General features: G+C 38.4%; 2 protein-coding genes across 4 annotated transcripts in view; one reads left to right on the forward strand and one right to left on the reverse strand.

The window, feature by feature from the left end:
• eef2l2 (eukaryotic translation elongation factor 2, like 2) overlaps window positions 1-4,952 on the forward strand; it is an 8,033-nt gene extending 3,081 nt beyond the window's left edge. The window contains exons 5-15 of the mRNA XM_027162804.2: window positions 35-222; window positions 418-523; window positions 847-960; window positions 1,050-1,188; window positions 1,283-1,478; window positions 1,787-2,045; window positions 2,306-2,413; window positions 2,613-2,966; window positions 3,213-3,395; window positions 4,226-4,358; window positions 4,521-4,952. Coding sequence (XP_027018605.1) covers window positions 35-222; window positions 418-523; window positions 847-960; window positions 1,050-1,188; window positions 1,283-1,478; window positions 1,787-2,045; window positions 2,306-2,413; window positions 2,613-2,966; window positions 3,213-3,395; window positions 4,226-4,358; window positions 4,521-4,714 — 1,974 coding nt within the window. The 3' untranslated portion in view covers window positions 4,715-4,952. The remainder of the gene's footprint in view (window positions 1-34; window positions 223-417; window positions 524-846; window positions 961-1,049; window positions 1,189-1,282; window positions 1,479-1,786; window positions 2,046-2,305; window positions 2,414-2,612; window positions 2,967-3,212; window positions 3,396-4,225; window positions 4,359-4,520) is intronic.
• A 14-nt stretch (window positions 4,953-4,966) lies between these two features.
• Window positions 4,967-12,191, reverse strand: pias2 (protein inhibitor of activated STAT, 2). 3 transcript variants are annotated; one of them, XM_027162805.2, is made up of 14 exons: window positions 12,039-12,191; window positions 10,405-10,870; window positions 10,073-10,160; window positions 9,941-9,991; window positions 9,759-9,849; window positions 9,529-9,663; window positions 9,334-9,439; window positions 9,078-9,151; window positions 8,825-8,985; window positions 8,606-8,739; window positions 7,986-8,166; window positions 7,655-7,794; window positions 7,530-7,567; window positions 4,967-7,289 (listed from the first exon to the last, which is right to left on the reverse strand). In XM_027162805.2, exons 1-14 carry the CDS (start codon window positions 12,060-12,062, stop codon window positions 7,104-7,106), a joined length of 1,875 nt encoding a protein of 624 aa, XP_027018606.1. In that variant the 5' UTR covers window positions 12,063-12,191; the 3' UTR covers window positions 4,967-7,103. The 3 variants fall into 3 exon arrangements, with proteins under 3 accessions (XP_027018606.1, XP_027018607.1, XP_047674145.1); XM_027162806.2 differs by having other exon boundaries at window positions 11,785-12,111; XM_047818189.1 differs by lacking the exon at window positions 12,039-12,191 and adding an exon at window positions 11,266-11,306.
• Between the last annotated feature and the right edge of the window lie 1,458 nt (window positions 12,192-13,649).

Raw genomic sequence — 13,649 nt, forward strand, 5'->3', positions numbered from 1 at the left:
GCTTTTTTTTTTTTTTTTTTTTTTTAAATTACAGGTAGATCCTGTTGTTGGTACCGTTGGATTCGGTTCAGGCCTCCATGGCTGGGCTTTTACCTTAAAGCAGTTTGCTGAGATGTATGTAGCCAAATTTGCTGCCAAAGGCGAAAAGAAAAAAGGAGATGTCTCACCTGAGGAGCACTGCAAAAAGGTGGAGGACATGATGAAGAAGCTCTGGGGAGACAAGTAAGTGGAGCAAAAAATTCTGTACCGTTCTTTTTTAAATTTAGATAGTAGAAAGGGTGAAATTATCCAAAAGGAATTGAGATGTTATGTTAGAAGTAATATTCTGTAGCATATATGTAAAATAAATAGTGAAATGTAGGTTATTATCCAGTGTGAGGATTTTGAATACATTTAACACTGTTTTTGATTGTTTAGGTATTTTGATCCTTCCTGTGGAAAATTTAGCAAAACAGCAACCAATGCAGAAGGGAAAAAACTCCCACGCACTTTCTGCCAACTTGTACTGGATCCAATTTTTAAGGTGCACATTAATGAAACAATCACAAAATTACACTTTTAAGTAGCTTTAGGAGCTTAAACCTGATCAGTTGAACAAGTAAAAAATACATTAATAATAATAAAATACTGATTACCTCTAAATATATCTGGACACTGTGACGCTTTTGGCTTCAGCTTTATCGCTTAGACAAACTGATATAAAATTGTAATATAAAAGACAGTAATTTTTAGAGACAGACAAAAATTCCCATGGTTCTATTTTGATGACAGAAGACACAGTGCTACAAATGATATTTAAAGTTCACTCCAAATCTAATACAAGTGTTATAAATATTGTTTGGAAAGGTGTTTGATGCCATCATGAACTTTAAAAAGGAGGAGACCCAGAAATTGATTGAAAAGCTGAACATTAAGCTTGATACTGAAGATAAGGAGAAAGAAGGAAAACCCCTGCTTAAGGTGAGATCAATTATGAACACTTCTCTAATAATATGAATATTTTGCACCTGTATAGGTATGTTTTCAGTGTGCTTTTCTGCTATGTACAGGCTGTGATGCGCCGCTGGTTGCCTGCAGGTGATGCTTTGCTCCAGATGATTACCATCCATCTACCTTCACCGGTCACGGCCCAGAGATATCGCTGCGAGCTGCTGTACGAAGGCCCATTAGATGATGAATCAGCCATGGGTAAGTAGAAATTCACTGATAACAAATATAAAGATGTAAACTTTCAGAGATAATTGACAACCAACTGTTCTTTTTTCTACCATGAACTTCTTAGGTATCAAGAACTGTGATCCTAAAGCTCCACTGATGATGTATGTCTCCAAAATGGTACCAACTACTGACAAGGGAAGATTCTATGCTTTTGGTCGTGTTTTCTCTGGTGTTGTTTCTACAGGCCAGAAAGTGCGCATCATGGGCCCAAACTATACCCCAGGAAAGAAGGAAGACTTATACTTGAAACCCATTCAGAGGTTTGTTTCCAGGTTATATATCAAATATCCACCCAAAGAAACCCCAGACTTTTGGCTCCCAATTGGTGCAATAGAAAAGCGTTTGGCCCATCATTGAGATCATCAGTTTAAATTCTGATGATCTGTGGCCTGTAGTATAGGGTCTAAAATTGGTGCTCTCTGGGTGGGAGAAATTGCATGCTTTCTTCTTATTCCAGAATTATAGGCATTTTGCTATGAAGCTGTCATATAGCATGAGCAGCAGTTTGCAAAAAAAAAAAAAAAACTTTCAAAAGCACGACTATAACCAGTGATCTTTTTGACTGCAGAACCATCCTGATGATGGGCCGATATGTTGAGCCCATTGAAGAAGTGCCATGTGGAAACATTGTTGGGCTGGTTGGAGTTGATCAGTATTTGGTGAAGACTGGTACCATTACCACGAATGAGCATGCTCACAACTTGCGAGTGATGAAGTTCAGCGTTAGTCCGGTTGTAAGAGTTGCTGTGGAGGCCAAGAATCCAGCTGACCTTCCAAAGCTGGTAGAAGGTCTTAAACGTCTGGCCAAGTCTGACCCTATGGTTCAGGTAAGTTCTGAGAGGATTTAAAGTTGAGACTGGTAGTCTGAGATTATAATAAGGCCATGTCATTATGTGGGGTGGATTGAAGTCTTTTGCCCTGTTGGTCACAGTTGATTAGGACTTTTTTAACCGCATTCAACTGTCAGATTAGAAGAGTTTAAAAAGTCTCCAACCTCCTAGAGAGGTAGATATTATAATACACGTGAAACATTCTTGAAACAAAAACTGTTACAGTACTATACCTTATTTTTCTTTATTTCTTCCAGTGTATCATCGAAGAGTCTGGTGAGCATATCGTGGCTGGTGCAGGAGAGCTACATCTGGAAATCTGCCTAAAAGACCTTGAGGAAGATCATGCCTGTATCCCCCTGAAGGTAATGTGACAAGAATGCAAATAATATACAAACTAATTACTACTATCATTCTAGGGATGTGTTATATCATGAATTTCCTTTTATACCACCTTCATACATTAATCTTAAAGCTCACCACCATTAGATGTATCTGTTGCACCAACGTACTTTCATATCAGATAATGTTAATTGACTCTTGGATGTCAATTATTCCTTCCAGAAATCAGATCCAGTGGTGTCATATCGTGAGACAGTAAGCGACGATTCTGATCAAGTATGCTTGTCCAAATCTCCTAACAAGCATAACCGTCTGTACATGAAAGCTCGTCCCTTCCCAGACGGCTTGGCTGAGGATGTTGACAAGGGAGACGTGGCAGCTAGGCAAGAACTTAAATTGAGAGCTCGCTACCTTGCTGAAAAATACGAGTGGGAGGTCACAGAGGCCCGTAAGATATGGTGCTTTGGACCAGATGGTACCGGACCCAACATTCTGGTCGACGTAACGAAGGGGGTACAATATCTGAATGAGATCAAGGATAGTGTGGTGGCTGGTTTCCAGTGGGCAACCAAGGAGGTGAGTAAGAAACTGAAACATCTGCAGATGTTATGGAGAGGGATTCAAAGCAAAGAAATTGTGCCAGTGCTATTTGTATAGTATAGTATTGTAAGGTATGGTATAGTATATTATAGTATAGTACGGTATGGTTGGTATTGTATAGTATGGTATAGTGTAGTAAACAATCAGATAATACTTCACATTTCAAATCACTTAGTACAGTTAATACAATATTAAAACGTGCATTTGCTTTTATTAATTTAGGGGGCACTTTGCGAGGAGAACATGAGAGCAACACGATTTGACATCCATGATGTCACCCTACATGCTGATGCGATACACAGAGGAGGTGGCCAGATCATCCCTACAGCCCGTAGAGTCCTGTATGCCTCAGTATTGACCGCACAACCACGACTAATGGAGCCCATTTACCTGGTGGAGATTCAGGTAAATTGAACATGTTGTGTGATAATATTCAATAATGGCTGATACCAAGATCTCTTATTTAACTATTACTAATAATTTTATCAATCATTATTTTTTGTGAAATCACATCCTTGAAAGGGTTTAACAATCTTTCAACAGATTAATTAAATTATTAATTAAATAATTTTTTTGTGTATTTTGTAAAATAAAAAAAAAGAAATAGCTAGCGTATGAACATTCAATACCATAATTTCTTCTCCAGTGTTGTATGGTGTAAGGGCAGGGTTGCCAAGTCTTTTAAAATCAGTCTTGTGGAAAAGTATTGAAAACATGCAAATTCCCTAATTTATTCTTAATATAGGTACTAAAACAGCCTCAAATTTTATATACAGTATAAAAATATTAATGGAAATGAGTAGTCACAAATCATGCACAGGTTAATGCACAGATGTAATTAAGATTGTAAAAAAAACAACACACACACCAAGATCAATTTGCCATAGAATTACCTTAGATTTCCAATTACAATTTGTCACAATAAACAGTAAGTTTTAACTTTCAAATCATCTGACAAGATTTCATTCTGTCACTCTTTAAAGACTATTTTACTTGGCAGTAAATGACCAGTAATCACGAGACACCACTTAGAGAGCACACCCACCTCACACACACACACACACACACACACACACACACACACACACACACACACACACACACACACACACACACACACACACTCTCTCACACACACACACACTCTCACACACACACACAAAATTAGTAAGACCCCTTTCAGTTTTTACTGGTAAAAAAATACTCAAACATTTGCTCATCCATGTTTCCTGTAGTGTCCAGAGCAAGTTGTCGGTGGTATTTACGGTGTCCTGAACAGGAAACGAGGCCATGTCTTTGAAGAGTCTCAAGTAGCAGGAACACCTATATTTGTTGTGAAGGCGTATCTTCCTGTAAATGAATCATTTGGTAAGTCTATCTTCAAAATACATATACATCTACTGTACTTTTAAGATGTGCTACAACATAAATGAAATATCAAGTACATTTTTAAATGGGTTTGTACAGTGTAAACACCTCACTTGAGAATCTTTTATTTATTTTACAATATCATGGTTGATTCATCTGCAGGTTTCACAGCAGATCTGAGGTCTAATACAGGTGGCCAGGCCTTCCCTCAGTGCATATTTGACCACTGGCAAATCCTTCCAGGAGACCCATATGATGCAAACAGCAGGCCTGCGCAGGTCATAGCCGAGACCCGCAAGCGAAAAGGCCTGAAGGAGGGCATCCCAGCTTTAGACAACTATCTGGACAAACTGTAATTTCTCTCAGACTAAACTCCAAATGGGCATTTAGTGATTTGTTAGCCACTGTACTTTCAGTGTTGCATATCTACAAGCCTAAATGGAAGGAAGTATGATGAAATATACATTTACATTAAAATGAATAAGAGCATTGATTCAGATTTCCACACTGTCAATGTTCACAACAAATAAAATCTAAGCACCTTAACACTATCTAAAGTGTCTGTGTAACAAAGAAATAAAGAAATAAACCACACAGCCTTGCAGGTATTCAGATAGACTTAATTTACTGCCTTTTGCTGCATATGTTTAAATGGCACAATTTGGGTCAAAAATAAGCATTTGGAGTACAATCATTTAAATCGATACATTTCATAAATAACTATATGGAATTGCACCTATCTGTTCTCTTCATCGACACCATCCAAGACTCACAGGACTTAAGTACTAGTAGCAGTTACTATAATCTCTAATACAATAACCATGTAAGCAGTCATTTAAATAATCAACAAATCTTGTAAAAAACAAAAAGTGAATTAGGTATAAAAATTAAATAAAGGGGGGGGGGGTCACCGCATAAAGGGCTGTGTATAGCAGAGCTAAACCTTCAAATGCTTCTATGGCTTACAGGATAAAATTTTGTCAGTTTGGGACGTTAATATACTTTATAAAGGGATTAATTCAGATATCAATACATTTCTATTAAAATACAATCCTGAATATTATCAAATCAACAGGTATTTAATGCTTTCCCAACATTGTCATCTATCTTTTTTGTTCAGACTTGAAAATTCTTGTGGATGAATTTTTTTCAATGAGACACTGAGACAAAATCTTGGACAGTGAAGATGGACCTGCATTGTACTCAGTATCTCCTTGACATCTGAATGGGGAGAATCTTAAACATGTACAAGTAGACAAATAACTTGTTACACTTGTGCTTAATGTACAGTTTTGTGACTCACTGGTGATTTCCCCAAATCTCTTAACTTTAAGGGAGTAAGATTCCCAGCTTCTAAAGGCAGTGATATGTTCTTGATATTTTGGTAGACATCCACATCTACAGCACATACAAGCAAATCTCAGTGTGCTTTATATTTTTTTAAAGCTACACCAGAGAGAACTAATCATTTAAATGAATCACGTAAAAGAACTTTAAAATACATAAAATAGTAGCACTAAAAATTCTGCCCATTATCTTAGTGTTGATATTGGCACGCTCTTGCTTGTTTGACTAAAAGCTGACCAATAAGGTCAAGCTACAGTACAATGGAGTGCCCTAAAAAGTGATCATGTGCTTTATTACGTATTTGAAAGCAGATACAATTTAATCTGTTAGAAGACATGGGACCTGTCAACATTTGTTTGTTTTCTATAAGAGTGATAGCATGTGACCATCATTTAAAGTAAATTATACATTTAATCCAAGTGAATTAAAAACGGCAGCTGATACCAGGACTAGCTAGTACATTGGAACTGGTACTGCATCATTTTACTGAAAGCTGAATTCAGAAAAAACCCAAATCAAATCAACAGAAAAAAGTTTGAAAATTTGGCGGCACGTGTTAAAGTTTAACCCAACCTGGAAACCTGTTTCACAGTGTACCCCCTGTGGGTATTGAGCCTGTTTTGACTAGTCTACTTTCGGGTCAACGCGCTGATGTGAAACCAGCGTCTGCAGCACTTTTTAAAAAAAAATAAAAAAATGCAAATGTTTGATATACAAAACAGCAAAACATTAGAGAAGTTTCACAAGGGGGAAGAAAAAAAACAAAAACAAAAAAACACACACACAAAAATACACATTGTTGCATCATGGCTTGATTATGTCTCCACCAACCTGTATGGCCCAAAATAAATGAATCTAAAAATACAGGTACTAACTGCAGCAAGAAATTGTGACCCATTACACATACATTATGCAATAAAACAGCTTCATTTAAACATATACTGATTTATGTTATACCACTCAATACAAAAATTATGTACACTCCTGATTTTTTTTTTTTTCAAATATAAAGGTCATTGTTGAGGTTTTGCGGTGATTATTTAAAAACGTGTGGTTTAAATAGTAAAAAGAGGAAAAAGTTCACATACAAATACACACAGGTCCACAAACTAGTCCCATTGTGTCTAAAAGTGTTCAGTCTCTCTGCTCAATGTTTTGTTTGTTGAGTTCTCCCAGGCAAGAAGGCAATGGGTGTCAGTCAGTAAATTTAATTCCTCAGAAACGGAAAAAAAGACACATTGCTGGGTTTCTGAAAACCGTTAGATGCAACCAACTTTGTTATCCACGTGCATATCAGGTACCATATTAGTAAATAATATTTAACTGCAATTAATGTCCATTTTAGAAGCACGGTCCGTGGCAGTTTGTTTGATGATTGGGGAGACTTAAAACCATGACTCAGTCTAATGAGATTATATCTGAAAGTGTTGAGGATCCTGCGGTGATGACCCCTGTTTCGTGGCTGGAGCTTCCTCGATGTGAATTTGAATCGTATTGGACAGACGAGGCCATGAGGCTGGAGCTGCTGGTGCTACTCTGAATGCTGCTGGACAGATTCTCCAGGAACATAGGGGTCCGGTAATGCTAAAAGAGAACAGCAAGAAAGTTAGAATTAATGTTTCTGTCTGATCCGGAGATTGTAATTCCTATAAAAGGAGAAAAATACATTATTTAAAAAAGTTGTCAGTCAATAAAATCAAAAATGTGATAGACATTTTTATGATAATAGTCAAAAACATATACATATAATTTGGCCTCTAAACTATATAACCAATTTATTAAAAACAGCTCTATTTTATGTACTGACAGATTTGAAACACATACCTGAGAATCTCCTTGAAGTAGCGAAAATAAGTCGAGACCTGTACAAGAAAGAGTCGTAGTGAGCCAATGGTTTCTAATACACTTGTACACAAATATATAGGTGATCACACTGACAATATTTATACCTTGCATATCGGTGGGAATTGTGGACAGCGTTGAATGATGGAATGGAACTGCATAGTCTGCAATGGAGGGACTTAAATAAGAAGGGTCCAGTGGCTGGATATTTGGCACTCGCACTGTTGATGGCTGATAAGACAAAACCCTGAGAAAAGAAGAAAAAGAAATAACAGCCTTCCTCTTCCTGCTTAATAATATTATGATGCAAGCAGGAGTGATTCAACAGTCAGAGAGATTTCCCTGAACTGGCCTTGTCTTAAACTCAAAACTTTAAGCCCTTAACAAAACTGAATATGAGCAAGACTTGCTCTCTCATAAGTGAAAACGATCACTAACCCTTTGCTGCTATGCACCTCCTCGGGTTTGGACATGTAGACACAGCGCTTTTTCAGAGGAGGGTCCGGATCTGATTCTTCATCTGATGAGCTTTCGAGTGTCAGGTCGATCACATCAGCTTTTTTCGTACTGCTGGGCTCTGAGTGAGGAACCACTGCGCTCAGACGCACAGGGGCAGTGCCTGGAAAATAAAAGAGACATTAAATAGATTACATTGGAGAACACAAAAATAAGATCAGACGATTACTAATACTGTTTGCTCTTTATTTATGTATTTATCAAGTCATTTTCACTACTTGACCAATCTCCTCACTCGGTTTCCTGACTTTCCCCTTGATGTATAAAAATATCCTGCTTGACTGTGATACATATCATGTATAAACAGATTCAATAAGATATATAATTTCTATCTCTGCTAGCCAGACACACAAGATTAACTGGAAAATAAATGTTTATAGCTGCCTTCAAATAACAATAATTACCATGAAACAATTGCTTCATAATACAAAAAAAAAAAAAAGAAAAAAAAGAGAGAGAGAGATTGTTGAAGAACTTGTTTTGTGGTTAAATAAAGTCTGGAAAAGCAGGTGAACTAGATGCTCATTTCTGAAGGAACGTACACTCAATTTTGGGTAAACATGGAGATGACACTTTCAACGTCTCCTTCTTTGGTCTCATTGGGCACCAGGTTCCGTCCTCTTGGAACTTGATTTCGTCGACATCGGTGCAGTCATTTAATATTTCCATAAAGAGCCTAATAAAGAATGCATGGGTCAAATAGTAAAACAAGCTGAAATGATTGTAAGTGAGCTGTAATCTTTGTGTGGCCAGGTATTTACCCATCTATGATCAGACTCTCATATGCAGCTTTCTTGTCACACACGGGGCAGATCCAGGTGGGCTTCTTCTCATTCATCTGCAGGTATAGTGCAGCGTCGAAACACTGGAGATGTGAGCAGGTCACTGCACGACAGGGCACCGTGAGTCGCATTTTTCCCAGCTGAGTGAAACCAGAATATATTTAGAAAAGAGCCAGCCTGGGTAAAGAGGCAAGACACTATTAATCCTACTTTAAACATTTTACGGACGTACTGGGCACATGAGCGAGACACGTAAGCTGGTCGTGGCTATTTCACTATCCGGGTCTGCGGTGAGCTTTTCTTTTACTGACAGAGGGAAGAAAATATTTATCATCATCATCATCATCATATATAATCATATTAACCAATAATCACACAAGCACAATAGAACCCTGTTTAAACACGGCAATGACCAAAACCCAAACTAGTTATTTAAAAAGGTAAATATTTTTTTAAAACAAACACTTTGATAGAAAAGCAGATCTCACTGAGTGCTCTTGAGTGGTCAGGGTTTCTGATTCCTTTCATTCGTAATCTCTGTAGTAACAACGGTGATGTCAGCTGCCTTACCAAATACACAGACATGGAGTATGTCTAGAATATAACGAAAGGTGTTTTAGAAAAACAGTAAGAATTTCATTGATCTAATGAGAATAGTGCTAAAGGTGACAGGGGAAACTTACCTTTCCGATTTCAGGTGCCCAAGTGACCGCTATCTGATTGGGGACGGCAGATGATAATCTGACAAGAGAGGTGATGTTCAAGGGTCTGCCTGGTCTCTTCTGCTCTACACCATTCTTAGGAGGTGGCGCATAACCCTGGTACAAAAATAAGCACCTCATTAATACTTACACAAATTACGTAAGGCCGTGTCATATAATATATTGAAAATCTCAACCATGTAAATACTCACCGGCAGAGGAAAGAGCTTCCCATTGACTTTGATGCAAAGACTATTGGGATAGTTGTCCTCTTGAGGGCAGCTTGTCTCTGAAAGGCAGAACCTAACAACAGACACAAAGAGTTACTCCACTGCTCCATTTTTAACTTATTTAGAAATAGTAACAATGAGTAAAATTATACCCGACAGCTTACCGGAGTTGTATTTGAACCATATAATCTCTTCTGCCACCAGGAAGAAAATCCCTTTGGACAAGTAATAAAAGAGAATGAAACACACAGTGTGTAAAAATCAAGACAAAAGATTTATTCAAATCAGGTCCTTACCGTGAAATGCAAACTTCTCGCACTTGTTGTGGGGTCAAGGCAAAAATAAAGTATTTTTCTTGATGAAATCTCTGAACAGTGCTGGCCCCTGCATGGATAATATAAAAAATAAATAAATAAAACACCTTCAAAAAAAGTTTTTTTTTTAACCATGACACTAGAACTTAAAGGGTTTTACAGTGAAATGTCTTTTACCTACAAGAAAAATGCATATTTTTATATTCTTAGCAAATACAAAGTCCAGGCATACTGCAGCTAAAAACATTTGCAAATGTTAATGAGCTATGCAAAATATGCCCCAGTTCTTGAAAAAACGAGCCAACCACAAATACCTAAACTGGACGGTTTGATCAAAACATCCAACACGTCATAAAATGGAAGAGACTTCATCTGGACGTCCGGGTGAACGGGAGGCATGAGCGGTGTCGACTGCTGCATGTTCATCTTTTGTTTTGAGTCATGAAACACGTCTGACTTAACAGGCACCACGTGTTGATCTGAGTCTGATGGACTATCCCCAAGAGAAAGGTCCGCACTCACAAGTGTAGAACTTTCTTCAGACTGTAAGTATGAATCTATGCTTGACTTTAGAACAGACAATTCAGCAAGACTGTCTAAGGTCCTCGGGTATCTCCGGCGATAAAGGTCCTTGATTTTGAGCTGTACGGCACGGCTACAGTCACTCTTGAGCAAATACAAAGCCCTCAGCAGGAGTTCATGCTTGCGACCACTCTTGTTCCTTCCAGCAAAACCTAGCAATACCTGGAGCTCCGAGACACGGAAACTTGATATCATATTCTGGGAAACAAAACACAAAGCACATGCAAATCAATGTGACAAAGCCAGATAGTAAAAAGAGGAGAAATGTCAGTTCCTCTAACGTCTGTGCAACCCCAAATTCACCTGCACGGCTTCACAAATCTAAACCACTGATCAAAACAGTAACCTAGATACATCCTAACTTTATTAAGTACAGAACGATGATTCCTTCTGACAAAAAATAAAAATACAAACGTACGAGACAGACTTGATTAAAATCCAGATTCAAGCTTAACCTGTGCTTCTGCAACAATATTTTAGAGATTCCTAAAAAACAAAATCTCAAGCAAGCCTTCAGTTTATATCAAACCACAGTTCATTTCACATAAAGATATTAAGTTACATTAAAAGAAGATGATATTTTTGTTAAATACCTGTCACTGACGTATTTCAATATGTATCCCGTTTAATCACACGGTAATAACGGACACAAAAAGACCTTTAAACAGTAAAATATACAGGCTATAAACGGGCATGCTAACTTAATCATAGTAATAACAACAATAATAACACTAGCATTCCTAGCTGGACACTGCATAATTTAGCTAGCAACGGCTAACGTTTGCATCGTTTATGGTCTCTAATTATCTTCTAAAATTACCATGCATTAAAATACAAAAACAATGTGTATAAATAAATGTATTATATAAAGACTGAGAAACATCTCTGAAGAAATACTATTAGTTAGCTATCGAGCTAAAGGACAATGCTAATAGACAATAACAAAAGATTAACGTTCACGTACACCAAGGCTAAGTCGTATAGCTCTTTCAAAAATGTCTATTTAACGACATTAACTCATTGACACATTTCTCACACAATTCATAACTGAGAACCAAGCACTGATACTCCAAACGCAGACTGATAAAGACATGTAGCTGAAGCCCAAGCACCTTGATAGCTAGCGAAGCAGCTGGAAGCTAGCAGGCTAGACGGCTAGTGCTAGCAGTTTAGAACACGTCCGAGCTTCAGAGTGTCGACTCTCTGGCCTAAGACTCATATTGACGGTCTTTTGCCTGCAAAACTACGAGAACGACTCTTTTCCAAAGAAATAAAACGATAACGTCTAAAGCCTAGCAAAATAACTTTTTTTTTAAGACTCCGTCAAGTGCAAGCAGCGGCCAGCTATCATAACACTTTCGCCTACCCGTAACTCCTCAATATCCGCCATTTTCTGGCTGCCTTCATCCTGGCCAAGCGAGATGTTGACCCACGTGACCTGGTCAAGGCTGAGCTCCTTTAATGACCAGGTTCGAGTCACAAACTGCGCATGACTACTTAGAGAAGTGCACTAAAGTAACACCTTCCACACCTTGTGGAATTATGTTGCATAAAGTTTTTGTGACGGGGGCACGGTGGCTTAGTGGTTAGCACGTTTGCCTCACACCTCCAGGGTTGGGGGTTCAGTTCCCGCATTGTGTGTGTGTGGAGTTTGCATGTTCTCCCCGTGCCCGTTCCAAATGCATGGAACGGGGGAGGAAACCCCCGAGGCACGGGGAGAACATGCAAACTCCACACACATCATGCATGGTAGGTTGATTGGCATCTCTGGAAACTTGTCCGGAGTGAACGAGAGTGTGTGTGCCCTGTGATGGGTTGGCACTCCGTCCAGGGTGTATCCTGCCTTGATGCCCGATGACGCCTGAGATAGGCACAGGCTCCTCGTGACCCGAGAAGTTCGGATTAGCGGTAGAAAATGAATGAATGAAAGGAAGTTTTTGTGACATGATTAGTGATTTTCTTTCTAATTTGGTGGTTGGTGCTGTATGCATTCATTATTACTGTAAAATAAAATATATTATTTAGCCAAAAGTGGGCAGTTGTGGCCTAATGGTTAGAGAGTCTGACTTGTAACCCGAAGGTTGTGGGTTCGAGTCTCGGGCCGGCCACAACTGAGGTGCCCTTGAGCAAGGCACCGAACCCCCCCAACTGCTCCCCGGGCGCCGCAGCATAAATGGCTGCCCACTGCTCCGGGTGTGTGTTCACGGTGTGTGTGTGTGTGTGTTCACTGCTGTGTGTGTGCACTTTGGATGGGTTAAATGCAGAGAACAAATTCTGAGTATGGGTCACCGTACTTAGCCGTATGTCACTTCACTTCACTTCAAAAGTATCCATCACACCACACCTATATATTCTTCAATCCCAAACTGTTGCAACAAAGGTTGGATGCTCACATCCAACTAGAGATTCCCCCTGAATTAGATTCCTAAAGCTTGTTCCAGTAACCTGATTAAATCTGATTATTTAGAAAATTTCATGTTGATAGCATAAATAACAATACTATTTAAATGAAATAAAACTAAATAAATGTACATTCAAAATTTAAATGTTTTAAAATTTCATTCAAAATGTTCACATTTCCCCATGTAATGTCTGTCAGAACTCTTTGCAAACACATGATTTGTCCAGCAGAGGGAGGTATAAGAGTGTGTATGAGACCCTACCAGCTTCTCTACTATTCCTTTGACATTCAAATTAGCCTTCCCTAAAAGAGATGTCTAGTCAGTACAAAACAAATCATTTGCATGTTAATAAACCTCTATGCTTCCCCCCACTAGCCAATTTAAAACAATTCACGATTAAAGAAATCTTTACGCCTCAGACCTTGCATAAACAGACCTCTTCTCATATAAAACAAGAAATATAAACAAGAAATAAAACCACTTTTCTTGCAATATGTACAATAATGGTTACTCAAGAACTGGGCTTCTGTTTTTTTTTGCCCAACATGTTTATCAATTCACATCCTCTGTCTTTT

This window comes from Tachysurus fulvidraco, chromosome 9, assembly GCF_022655615.1.
Source record: "Tachysurus fulvidraco isolate hzauxx_2018 chromosome 9, HZAU_PFXX_2.0, whole genome shotgun sequence".
NCBI classification, from domain to species: domain Eukaryota; kingdom Metazoa; phylum Chordata; class Actinopteri; order Siluriformes; family Bagridae; genus Tachysurus; species Tachysurus fulvidraco.

Excerpts from the sequence above, each read along its gene's own strand:
- pias2 (XM_027162805.2), bottom strand. The coding sequence starts at position 12,062 with ATGGCGGATATTGAGGAGTTACGG. Across the intron at positions 9,664-9,758 it reads GGAAGCTCTTTCCTCTGCCG|GGTTATGCGCCACCTCCTAA; the intron begins GTGAGTATTTAC and ends TTTTTGTACCAG. Across the intron at positions 7,290-7,529 it reads TACTTCAAGGAGATTCTCAG|CATTACCGGACCCCTATGTT; the intron begins GTATGTGTTTCA and ends GTTCTCTTTTAG.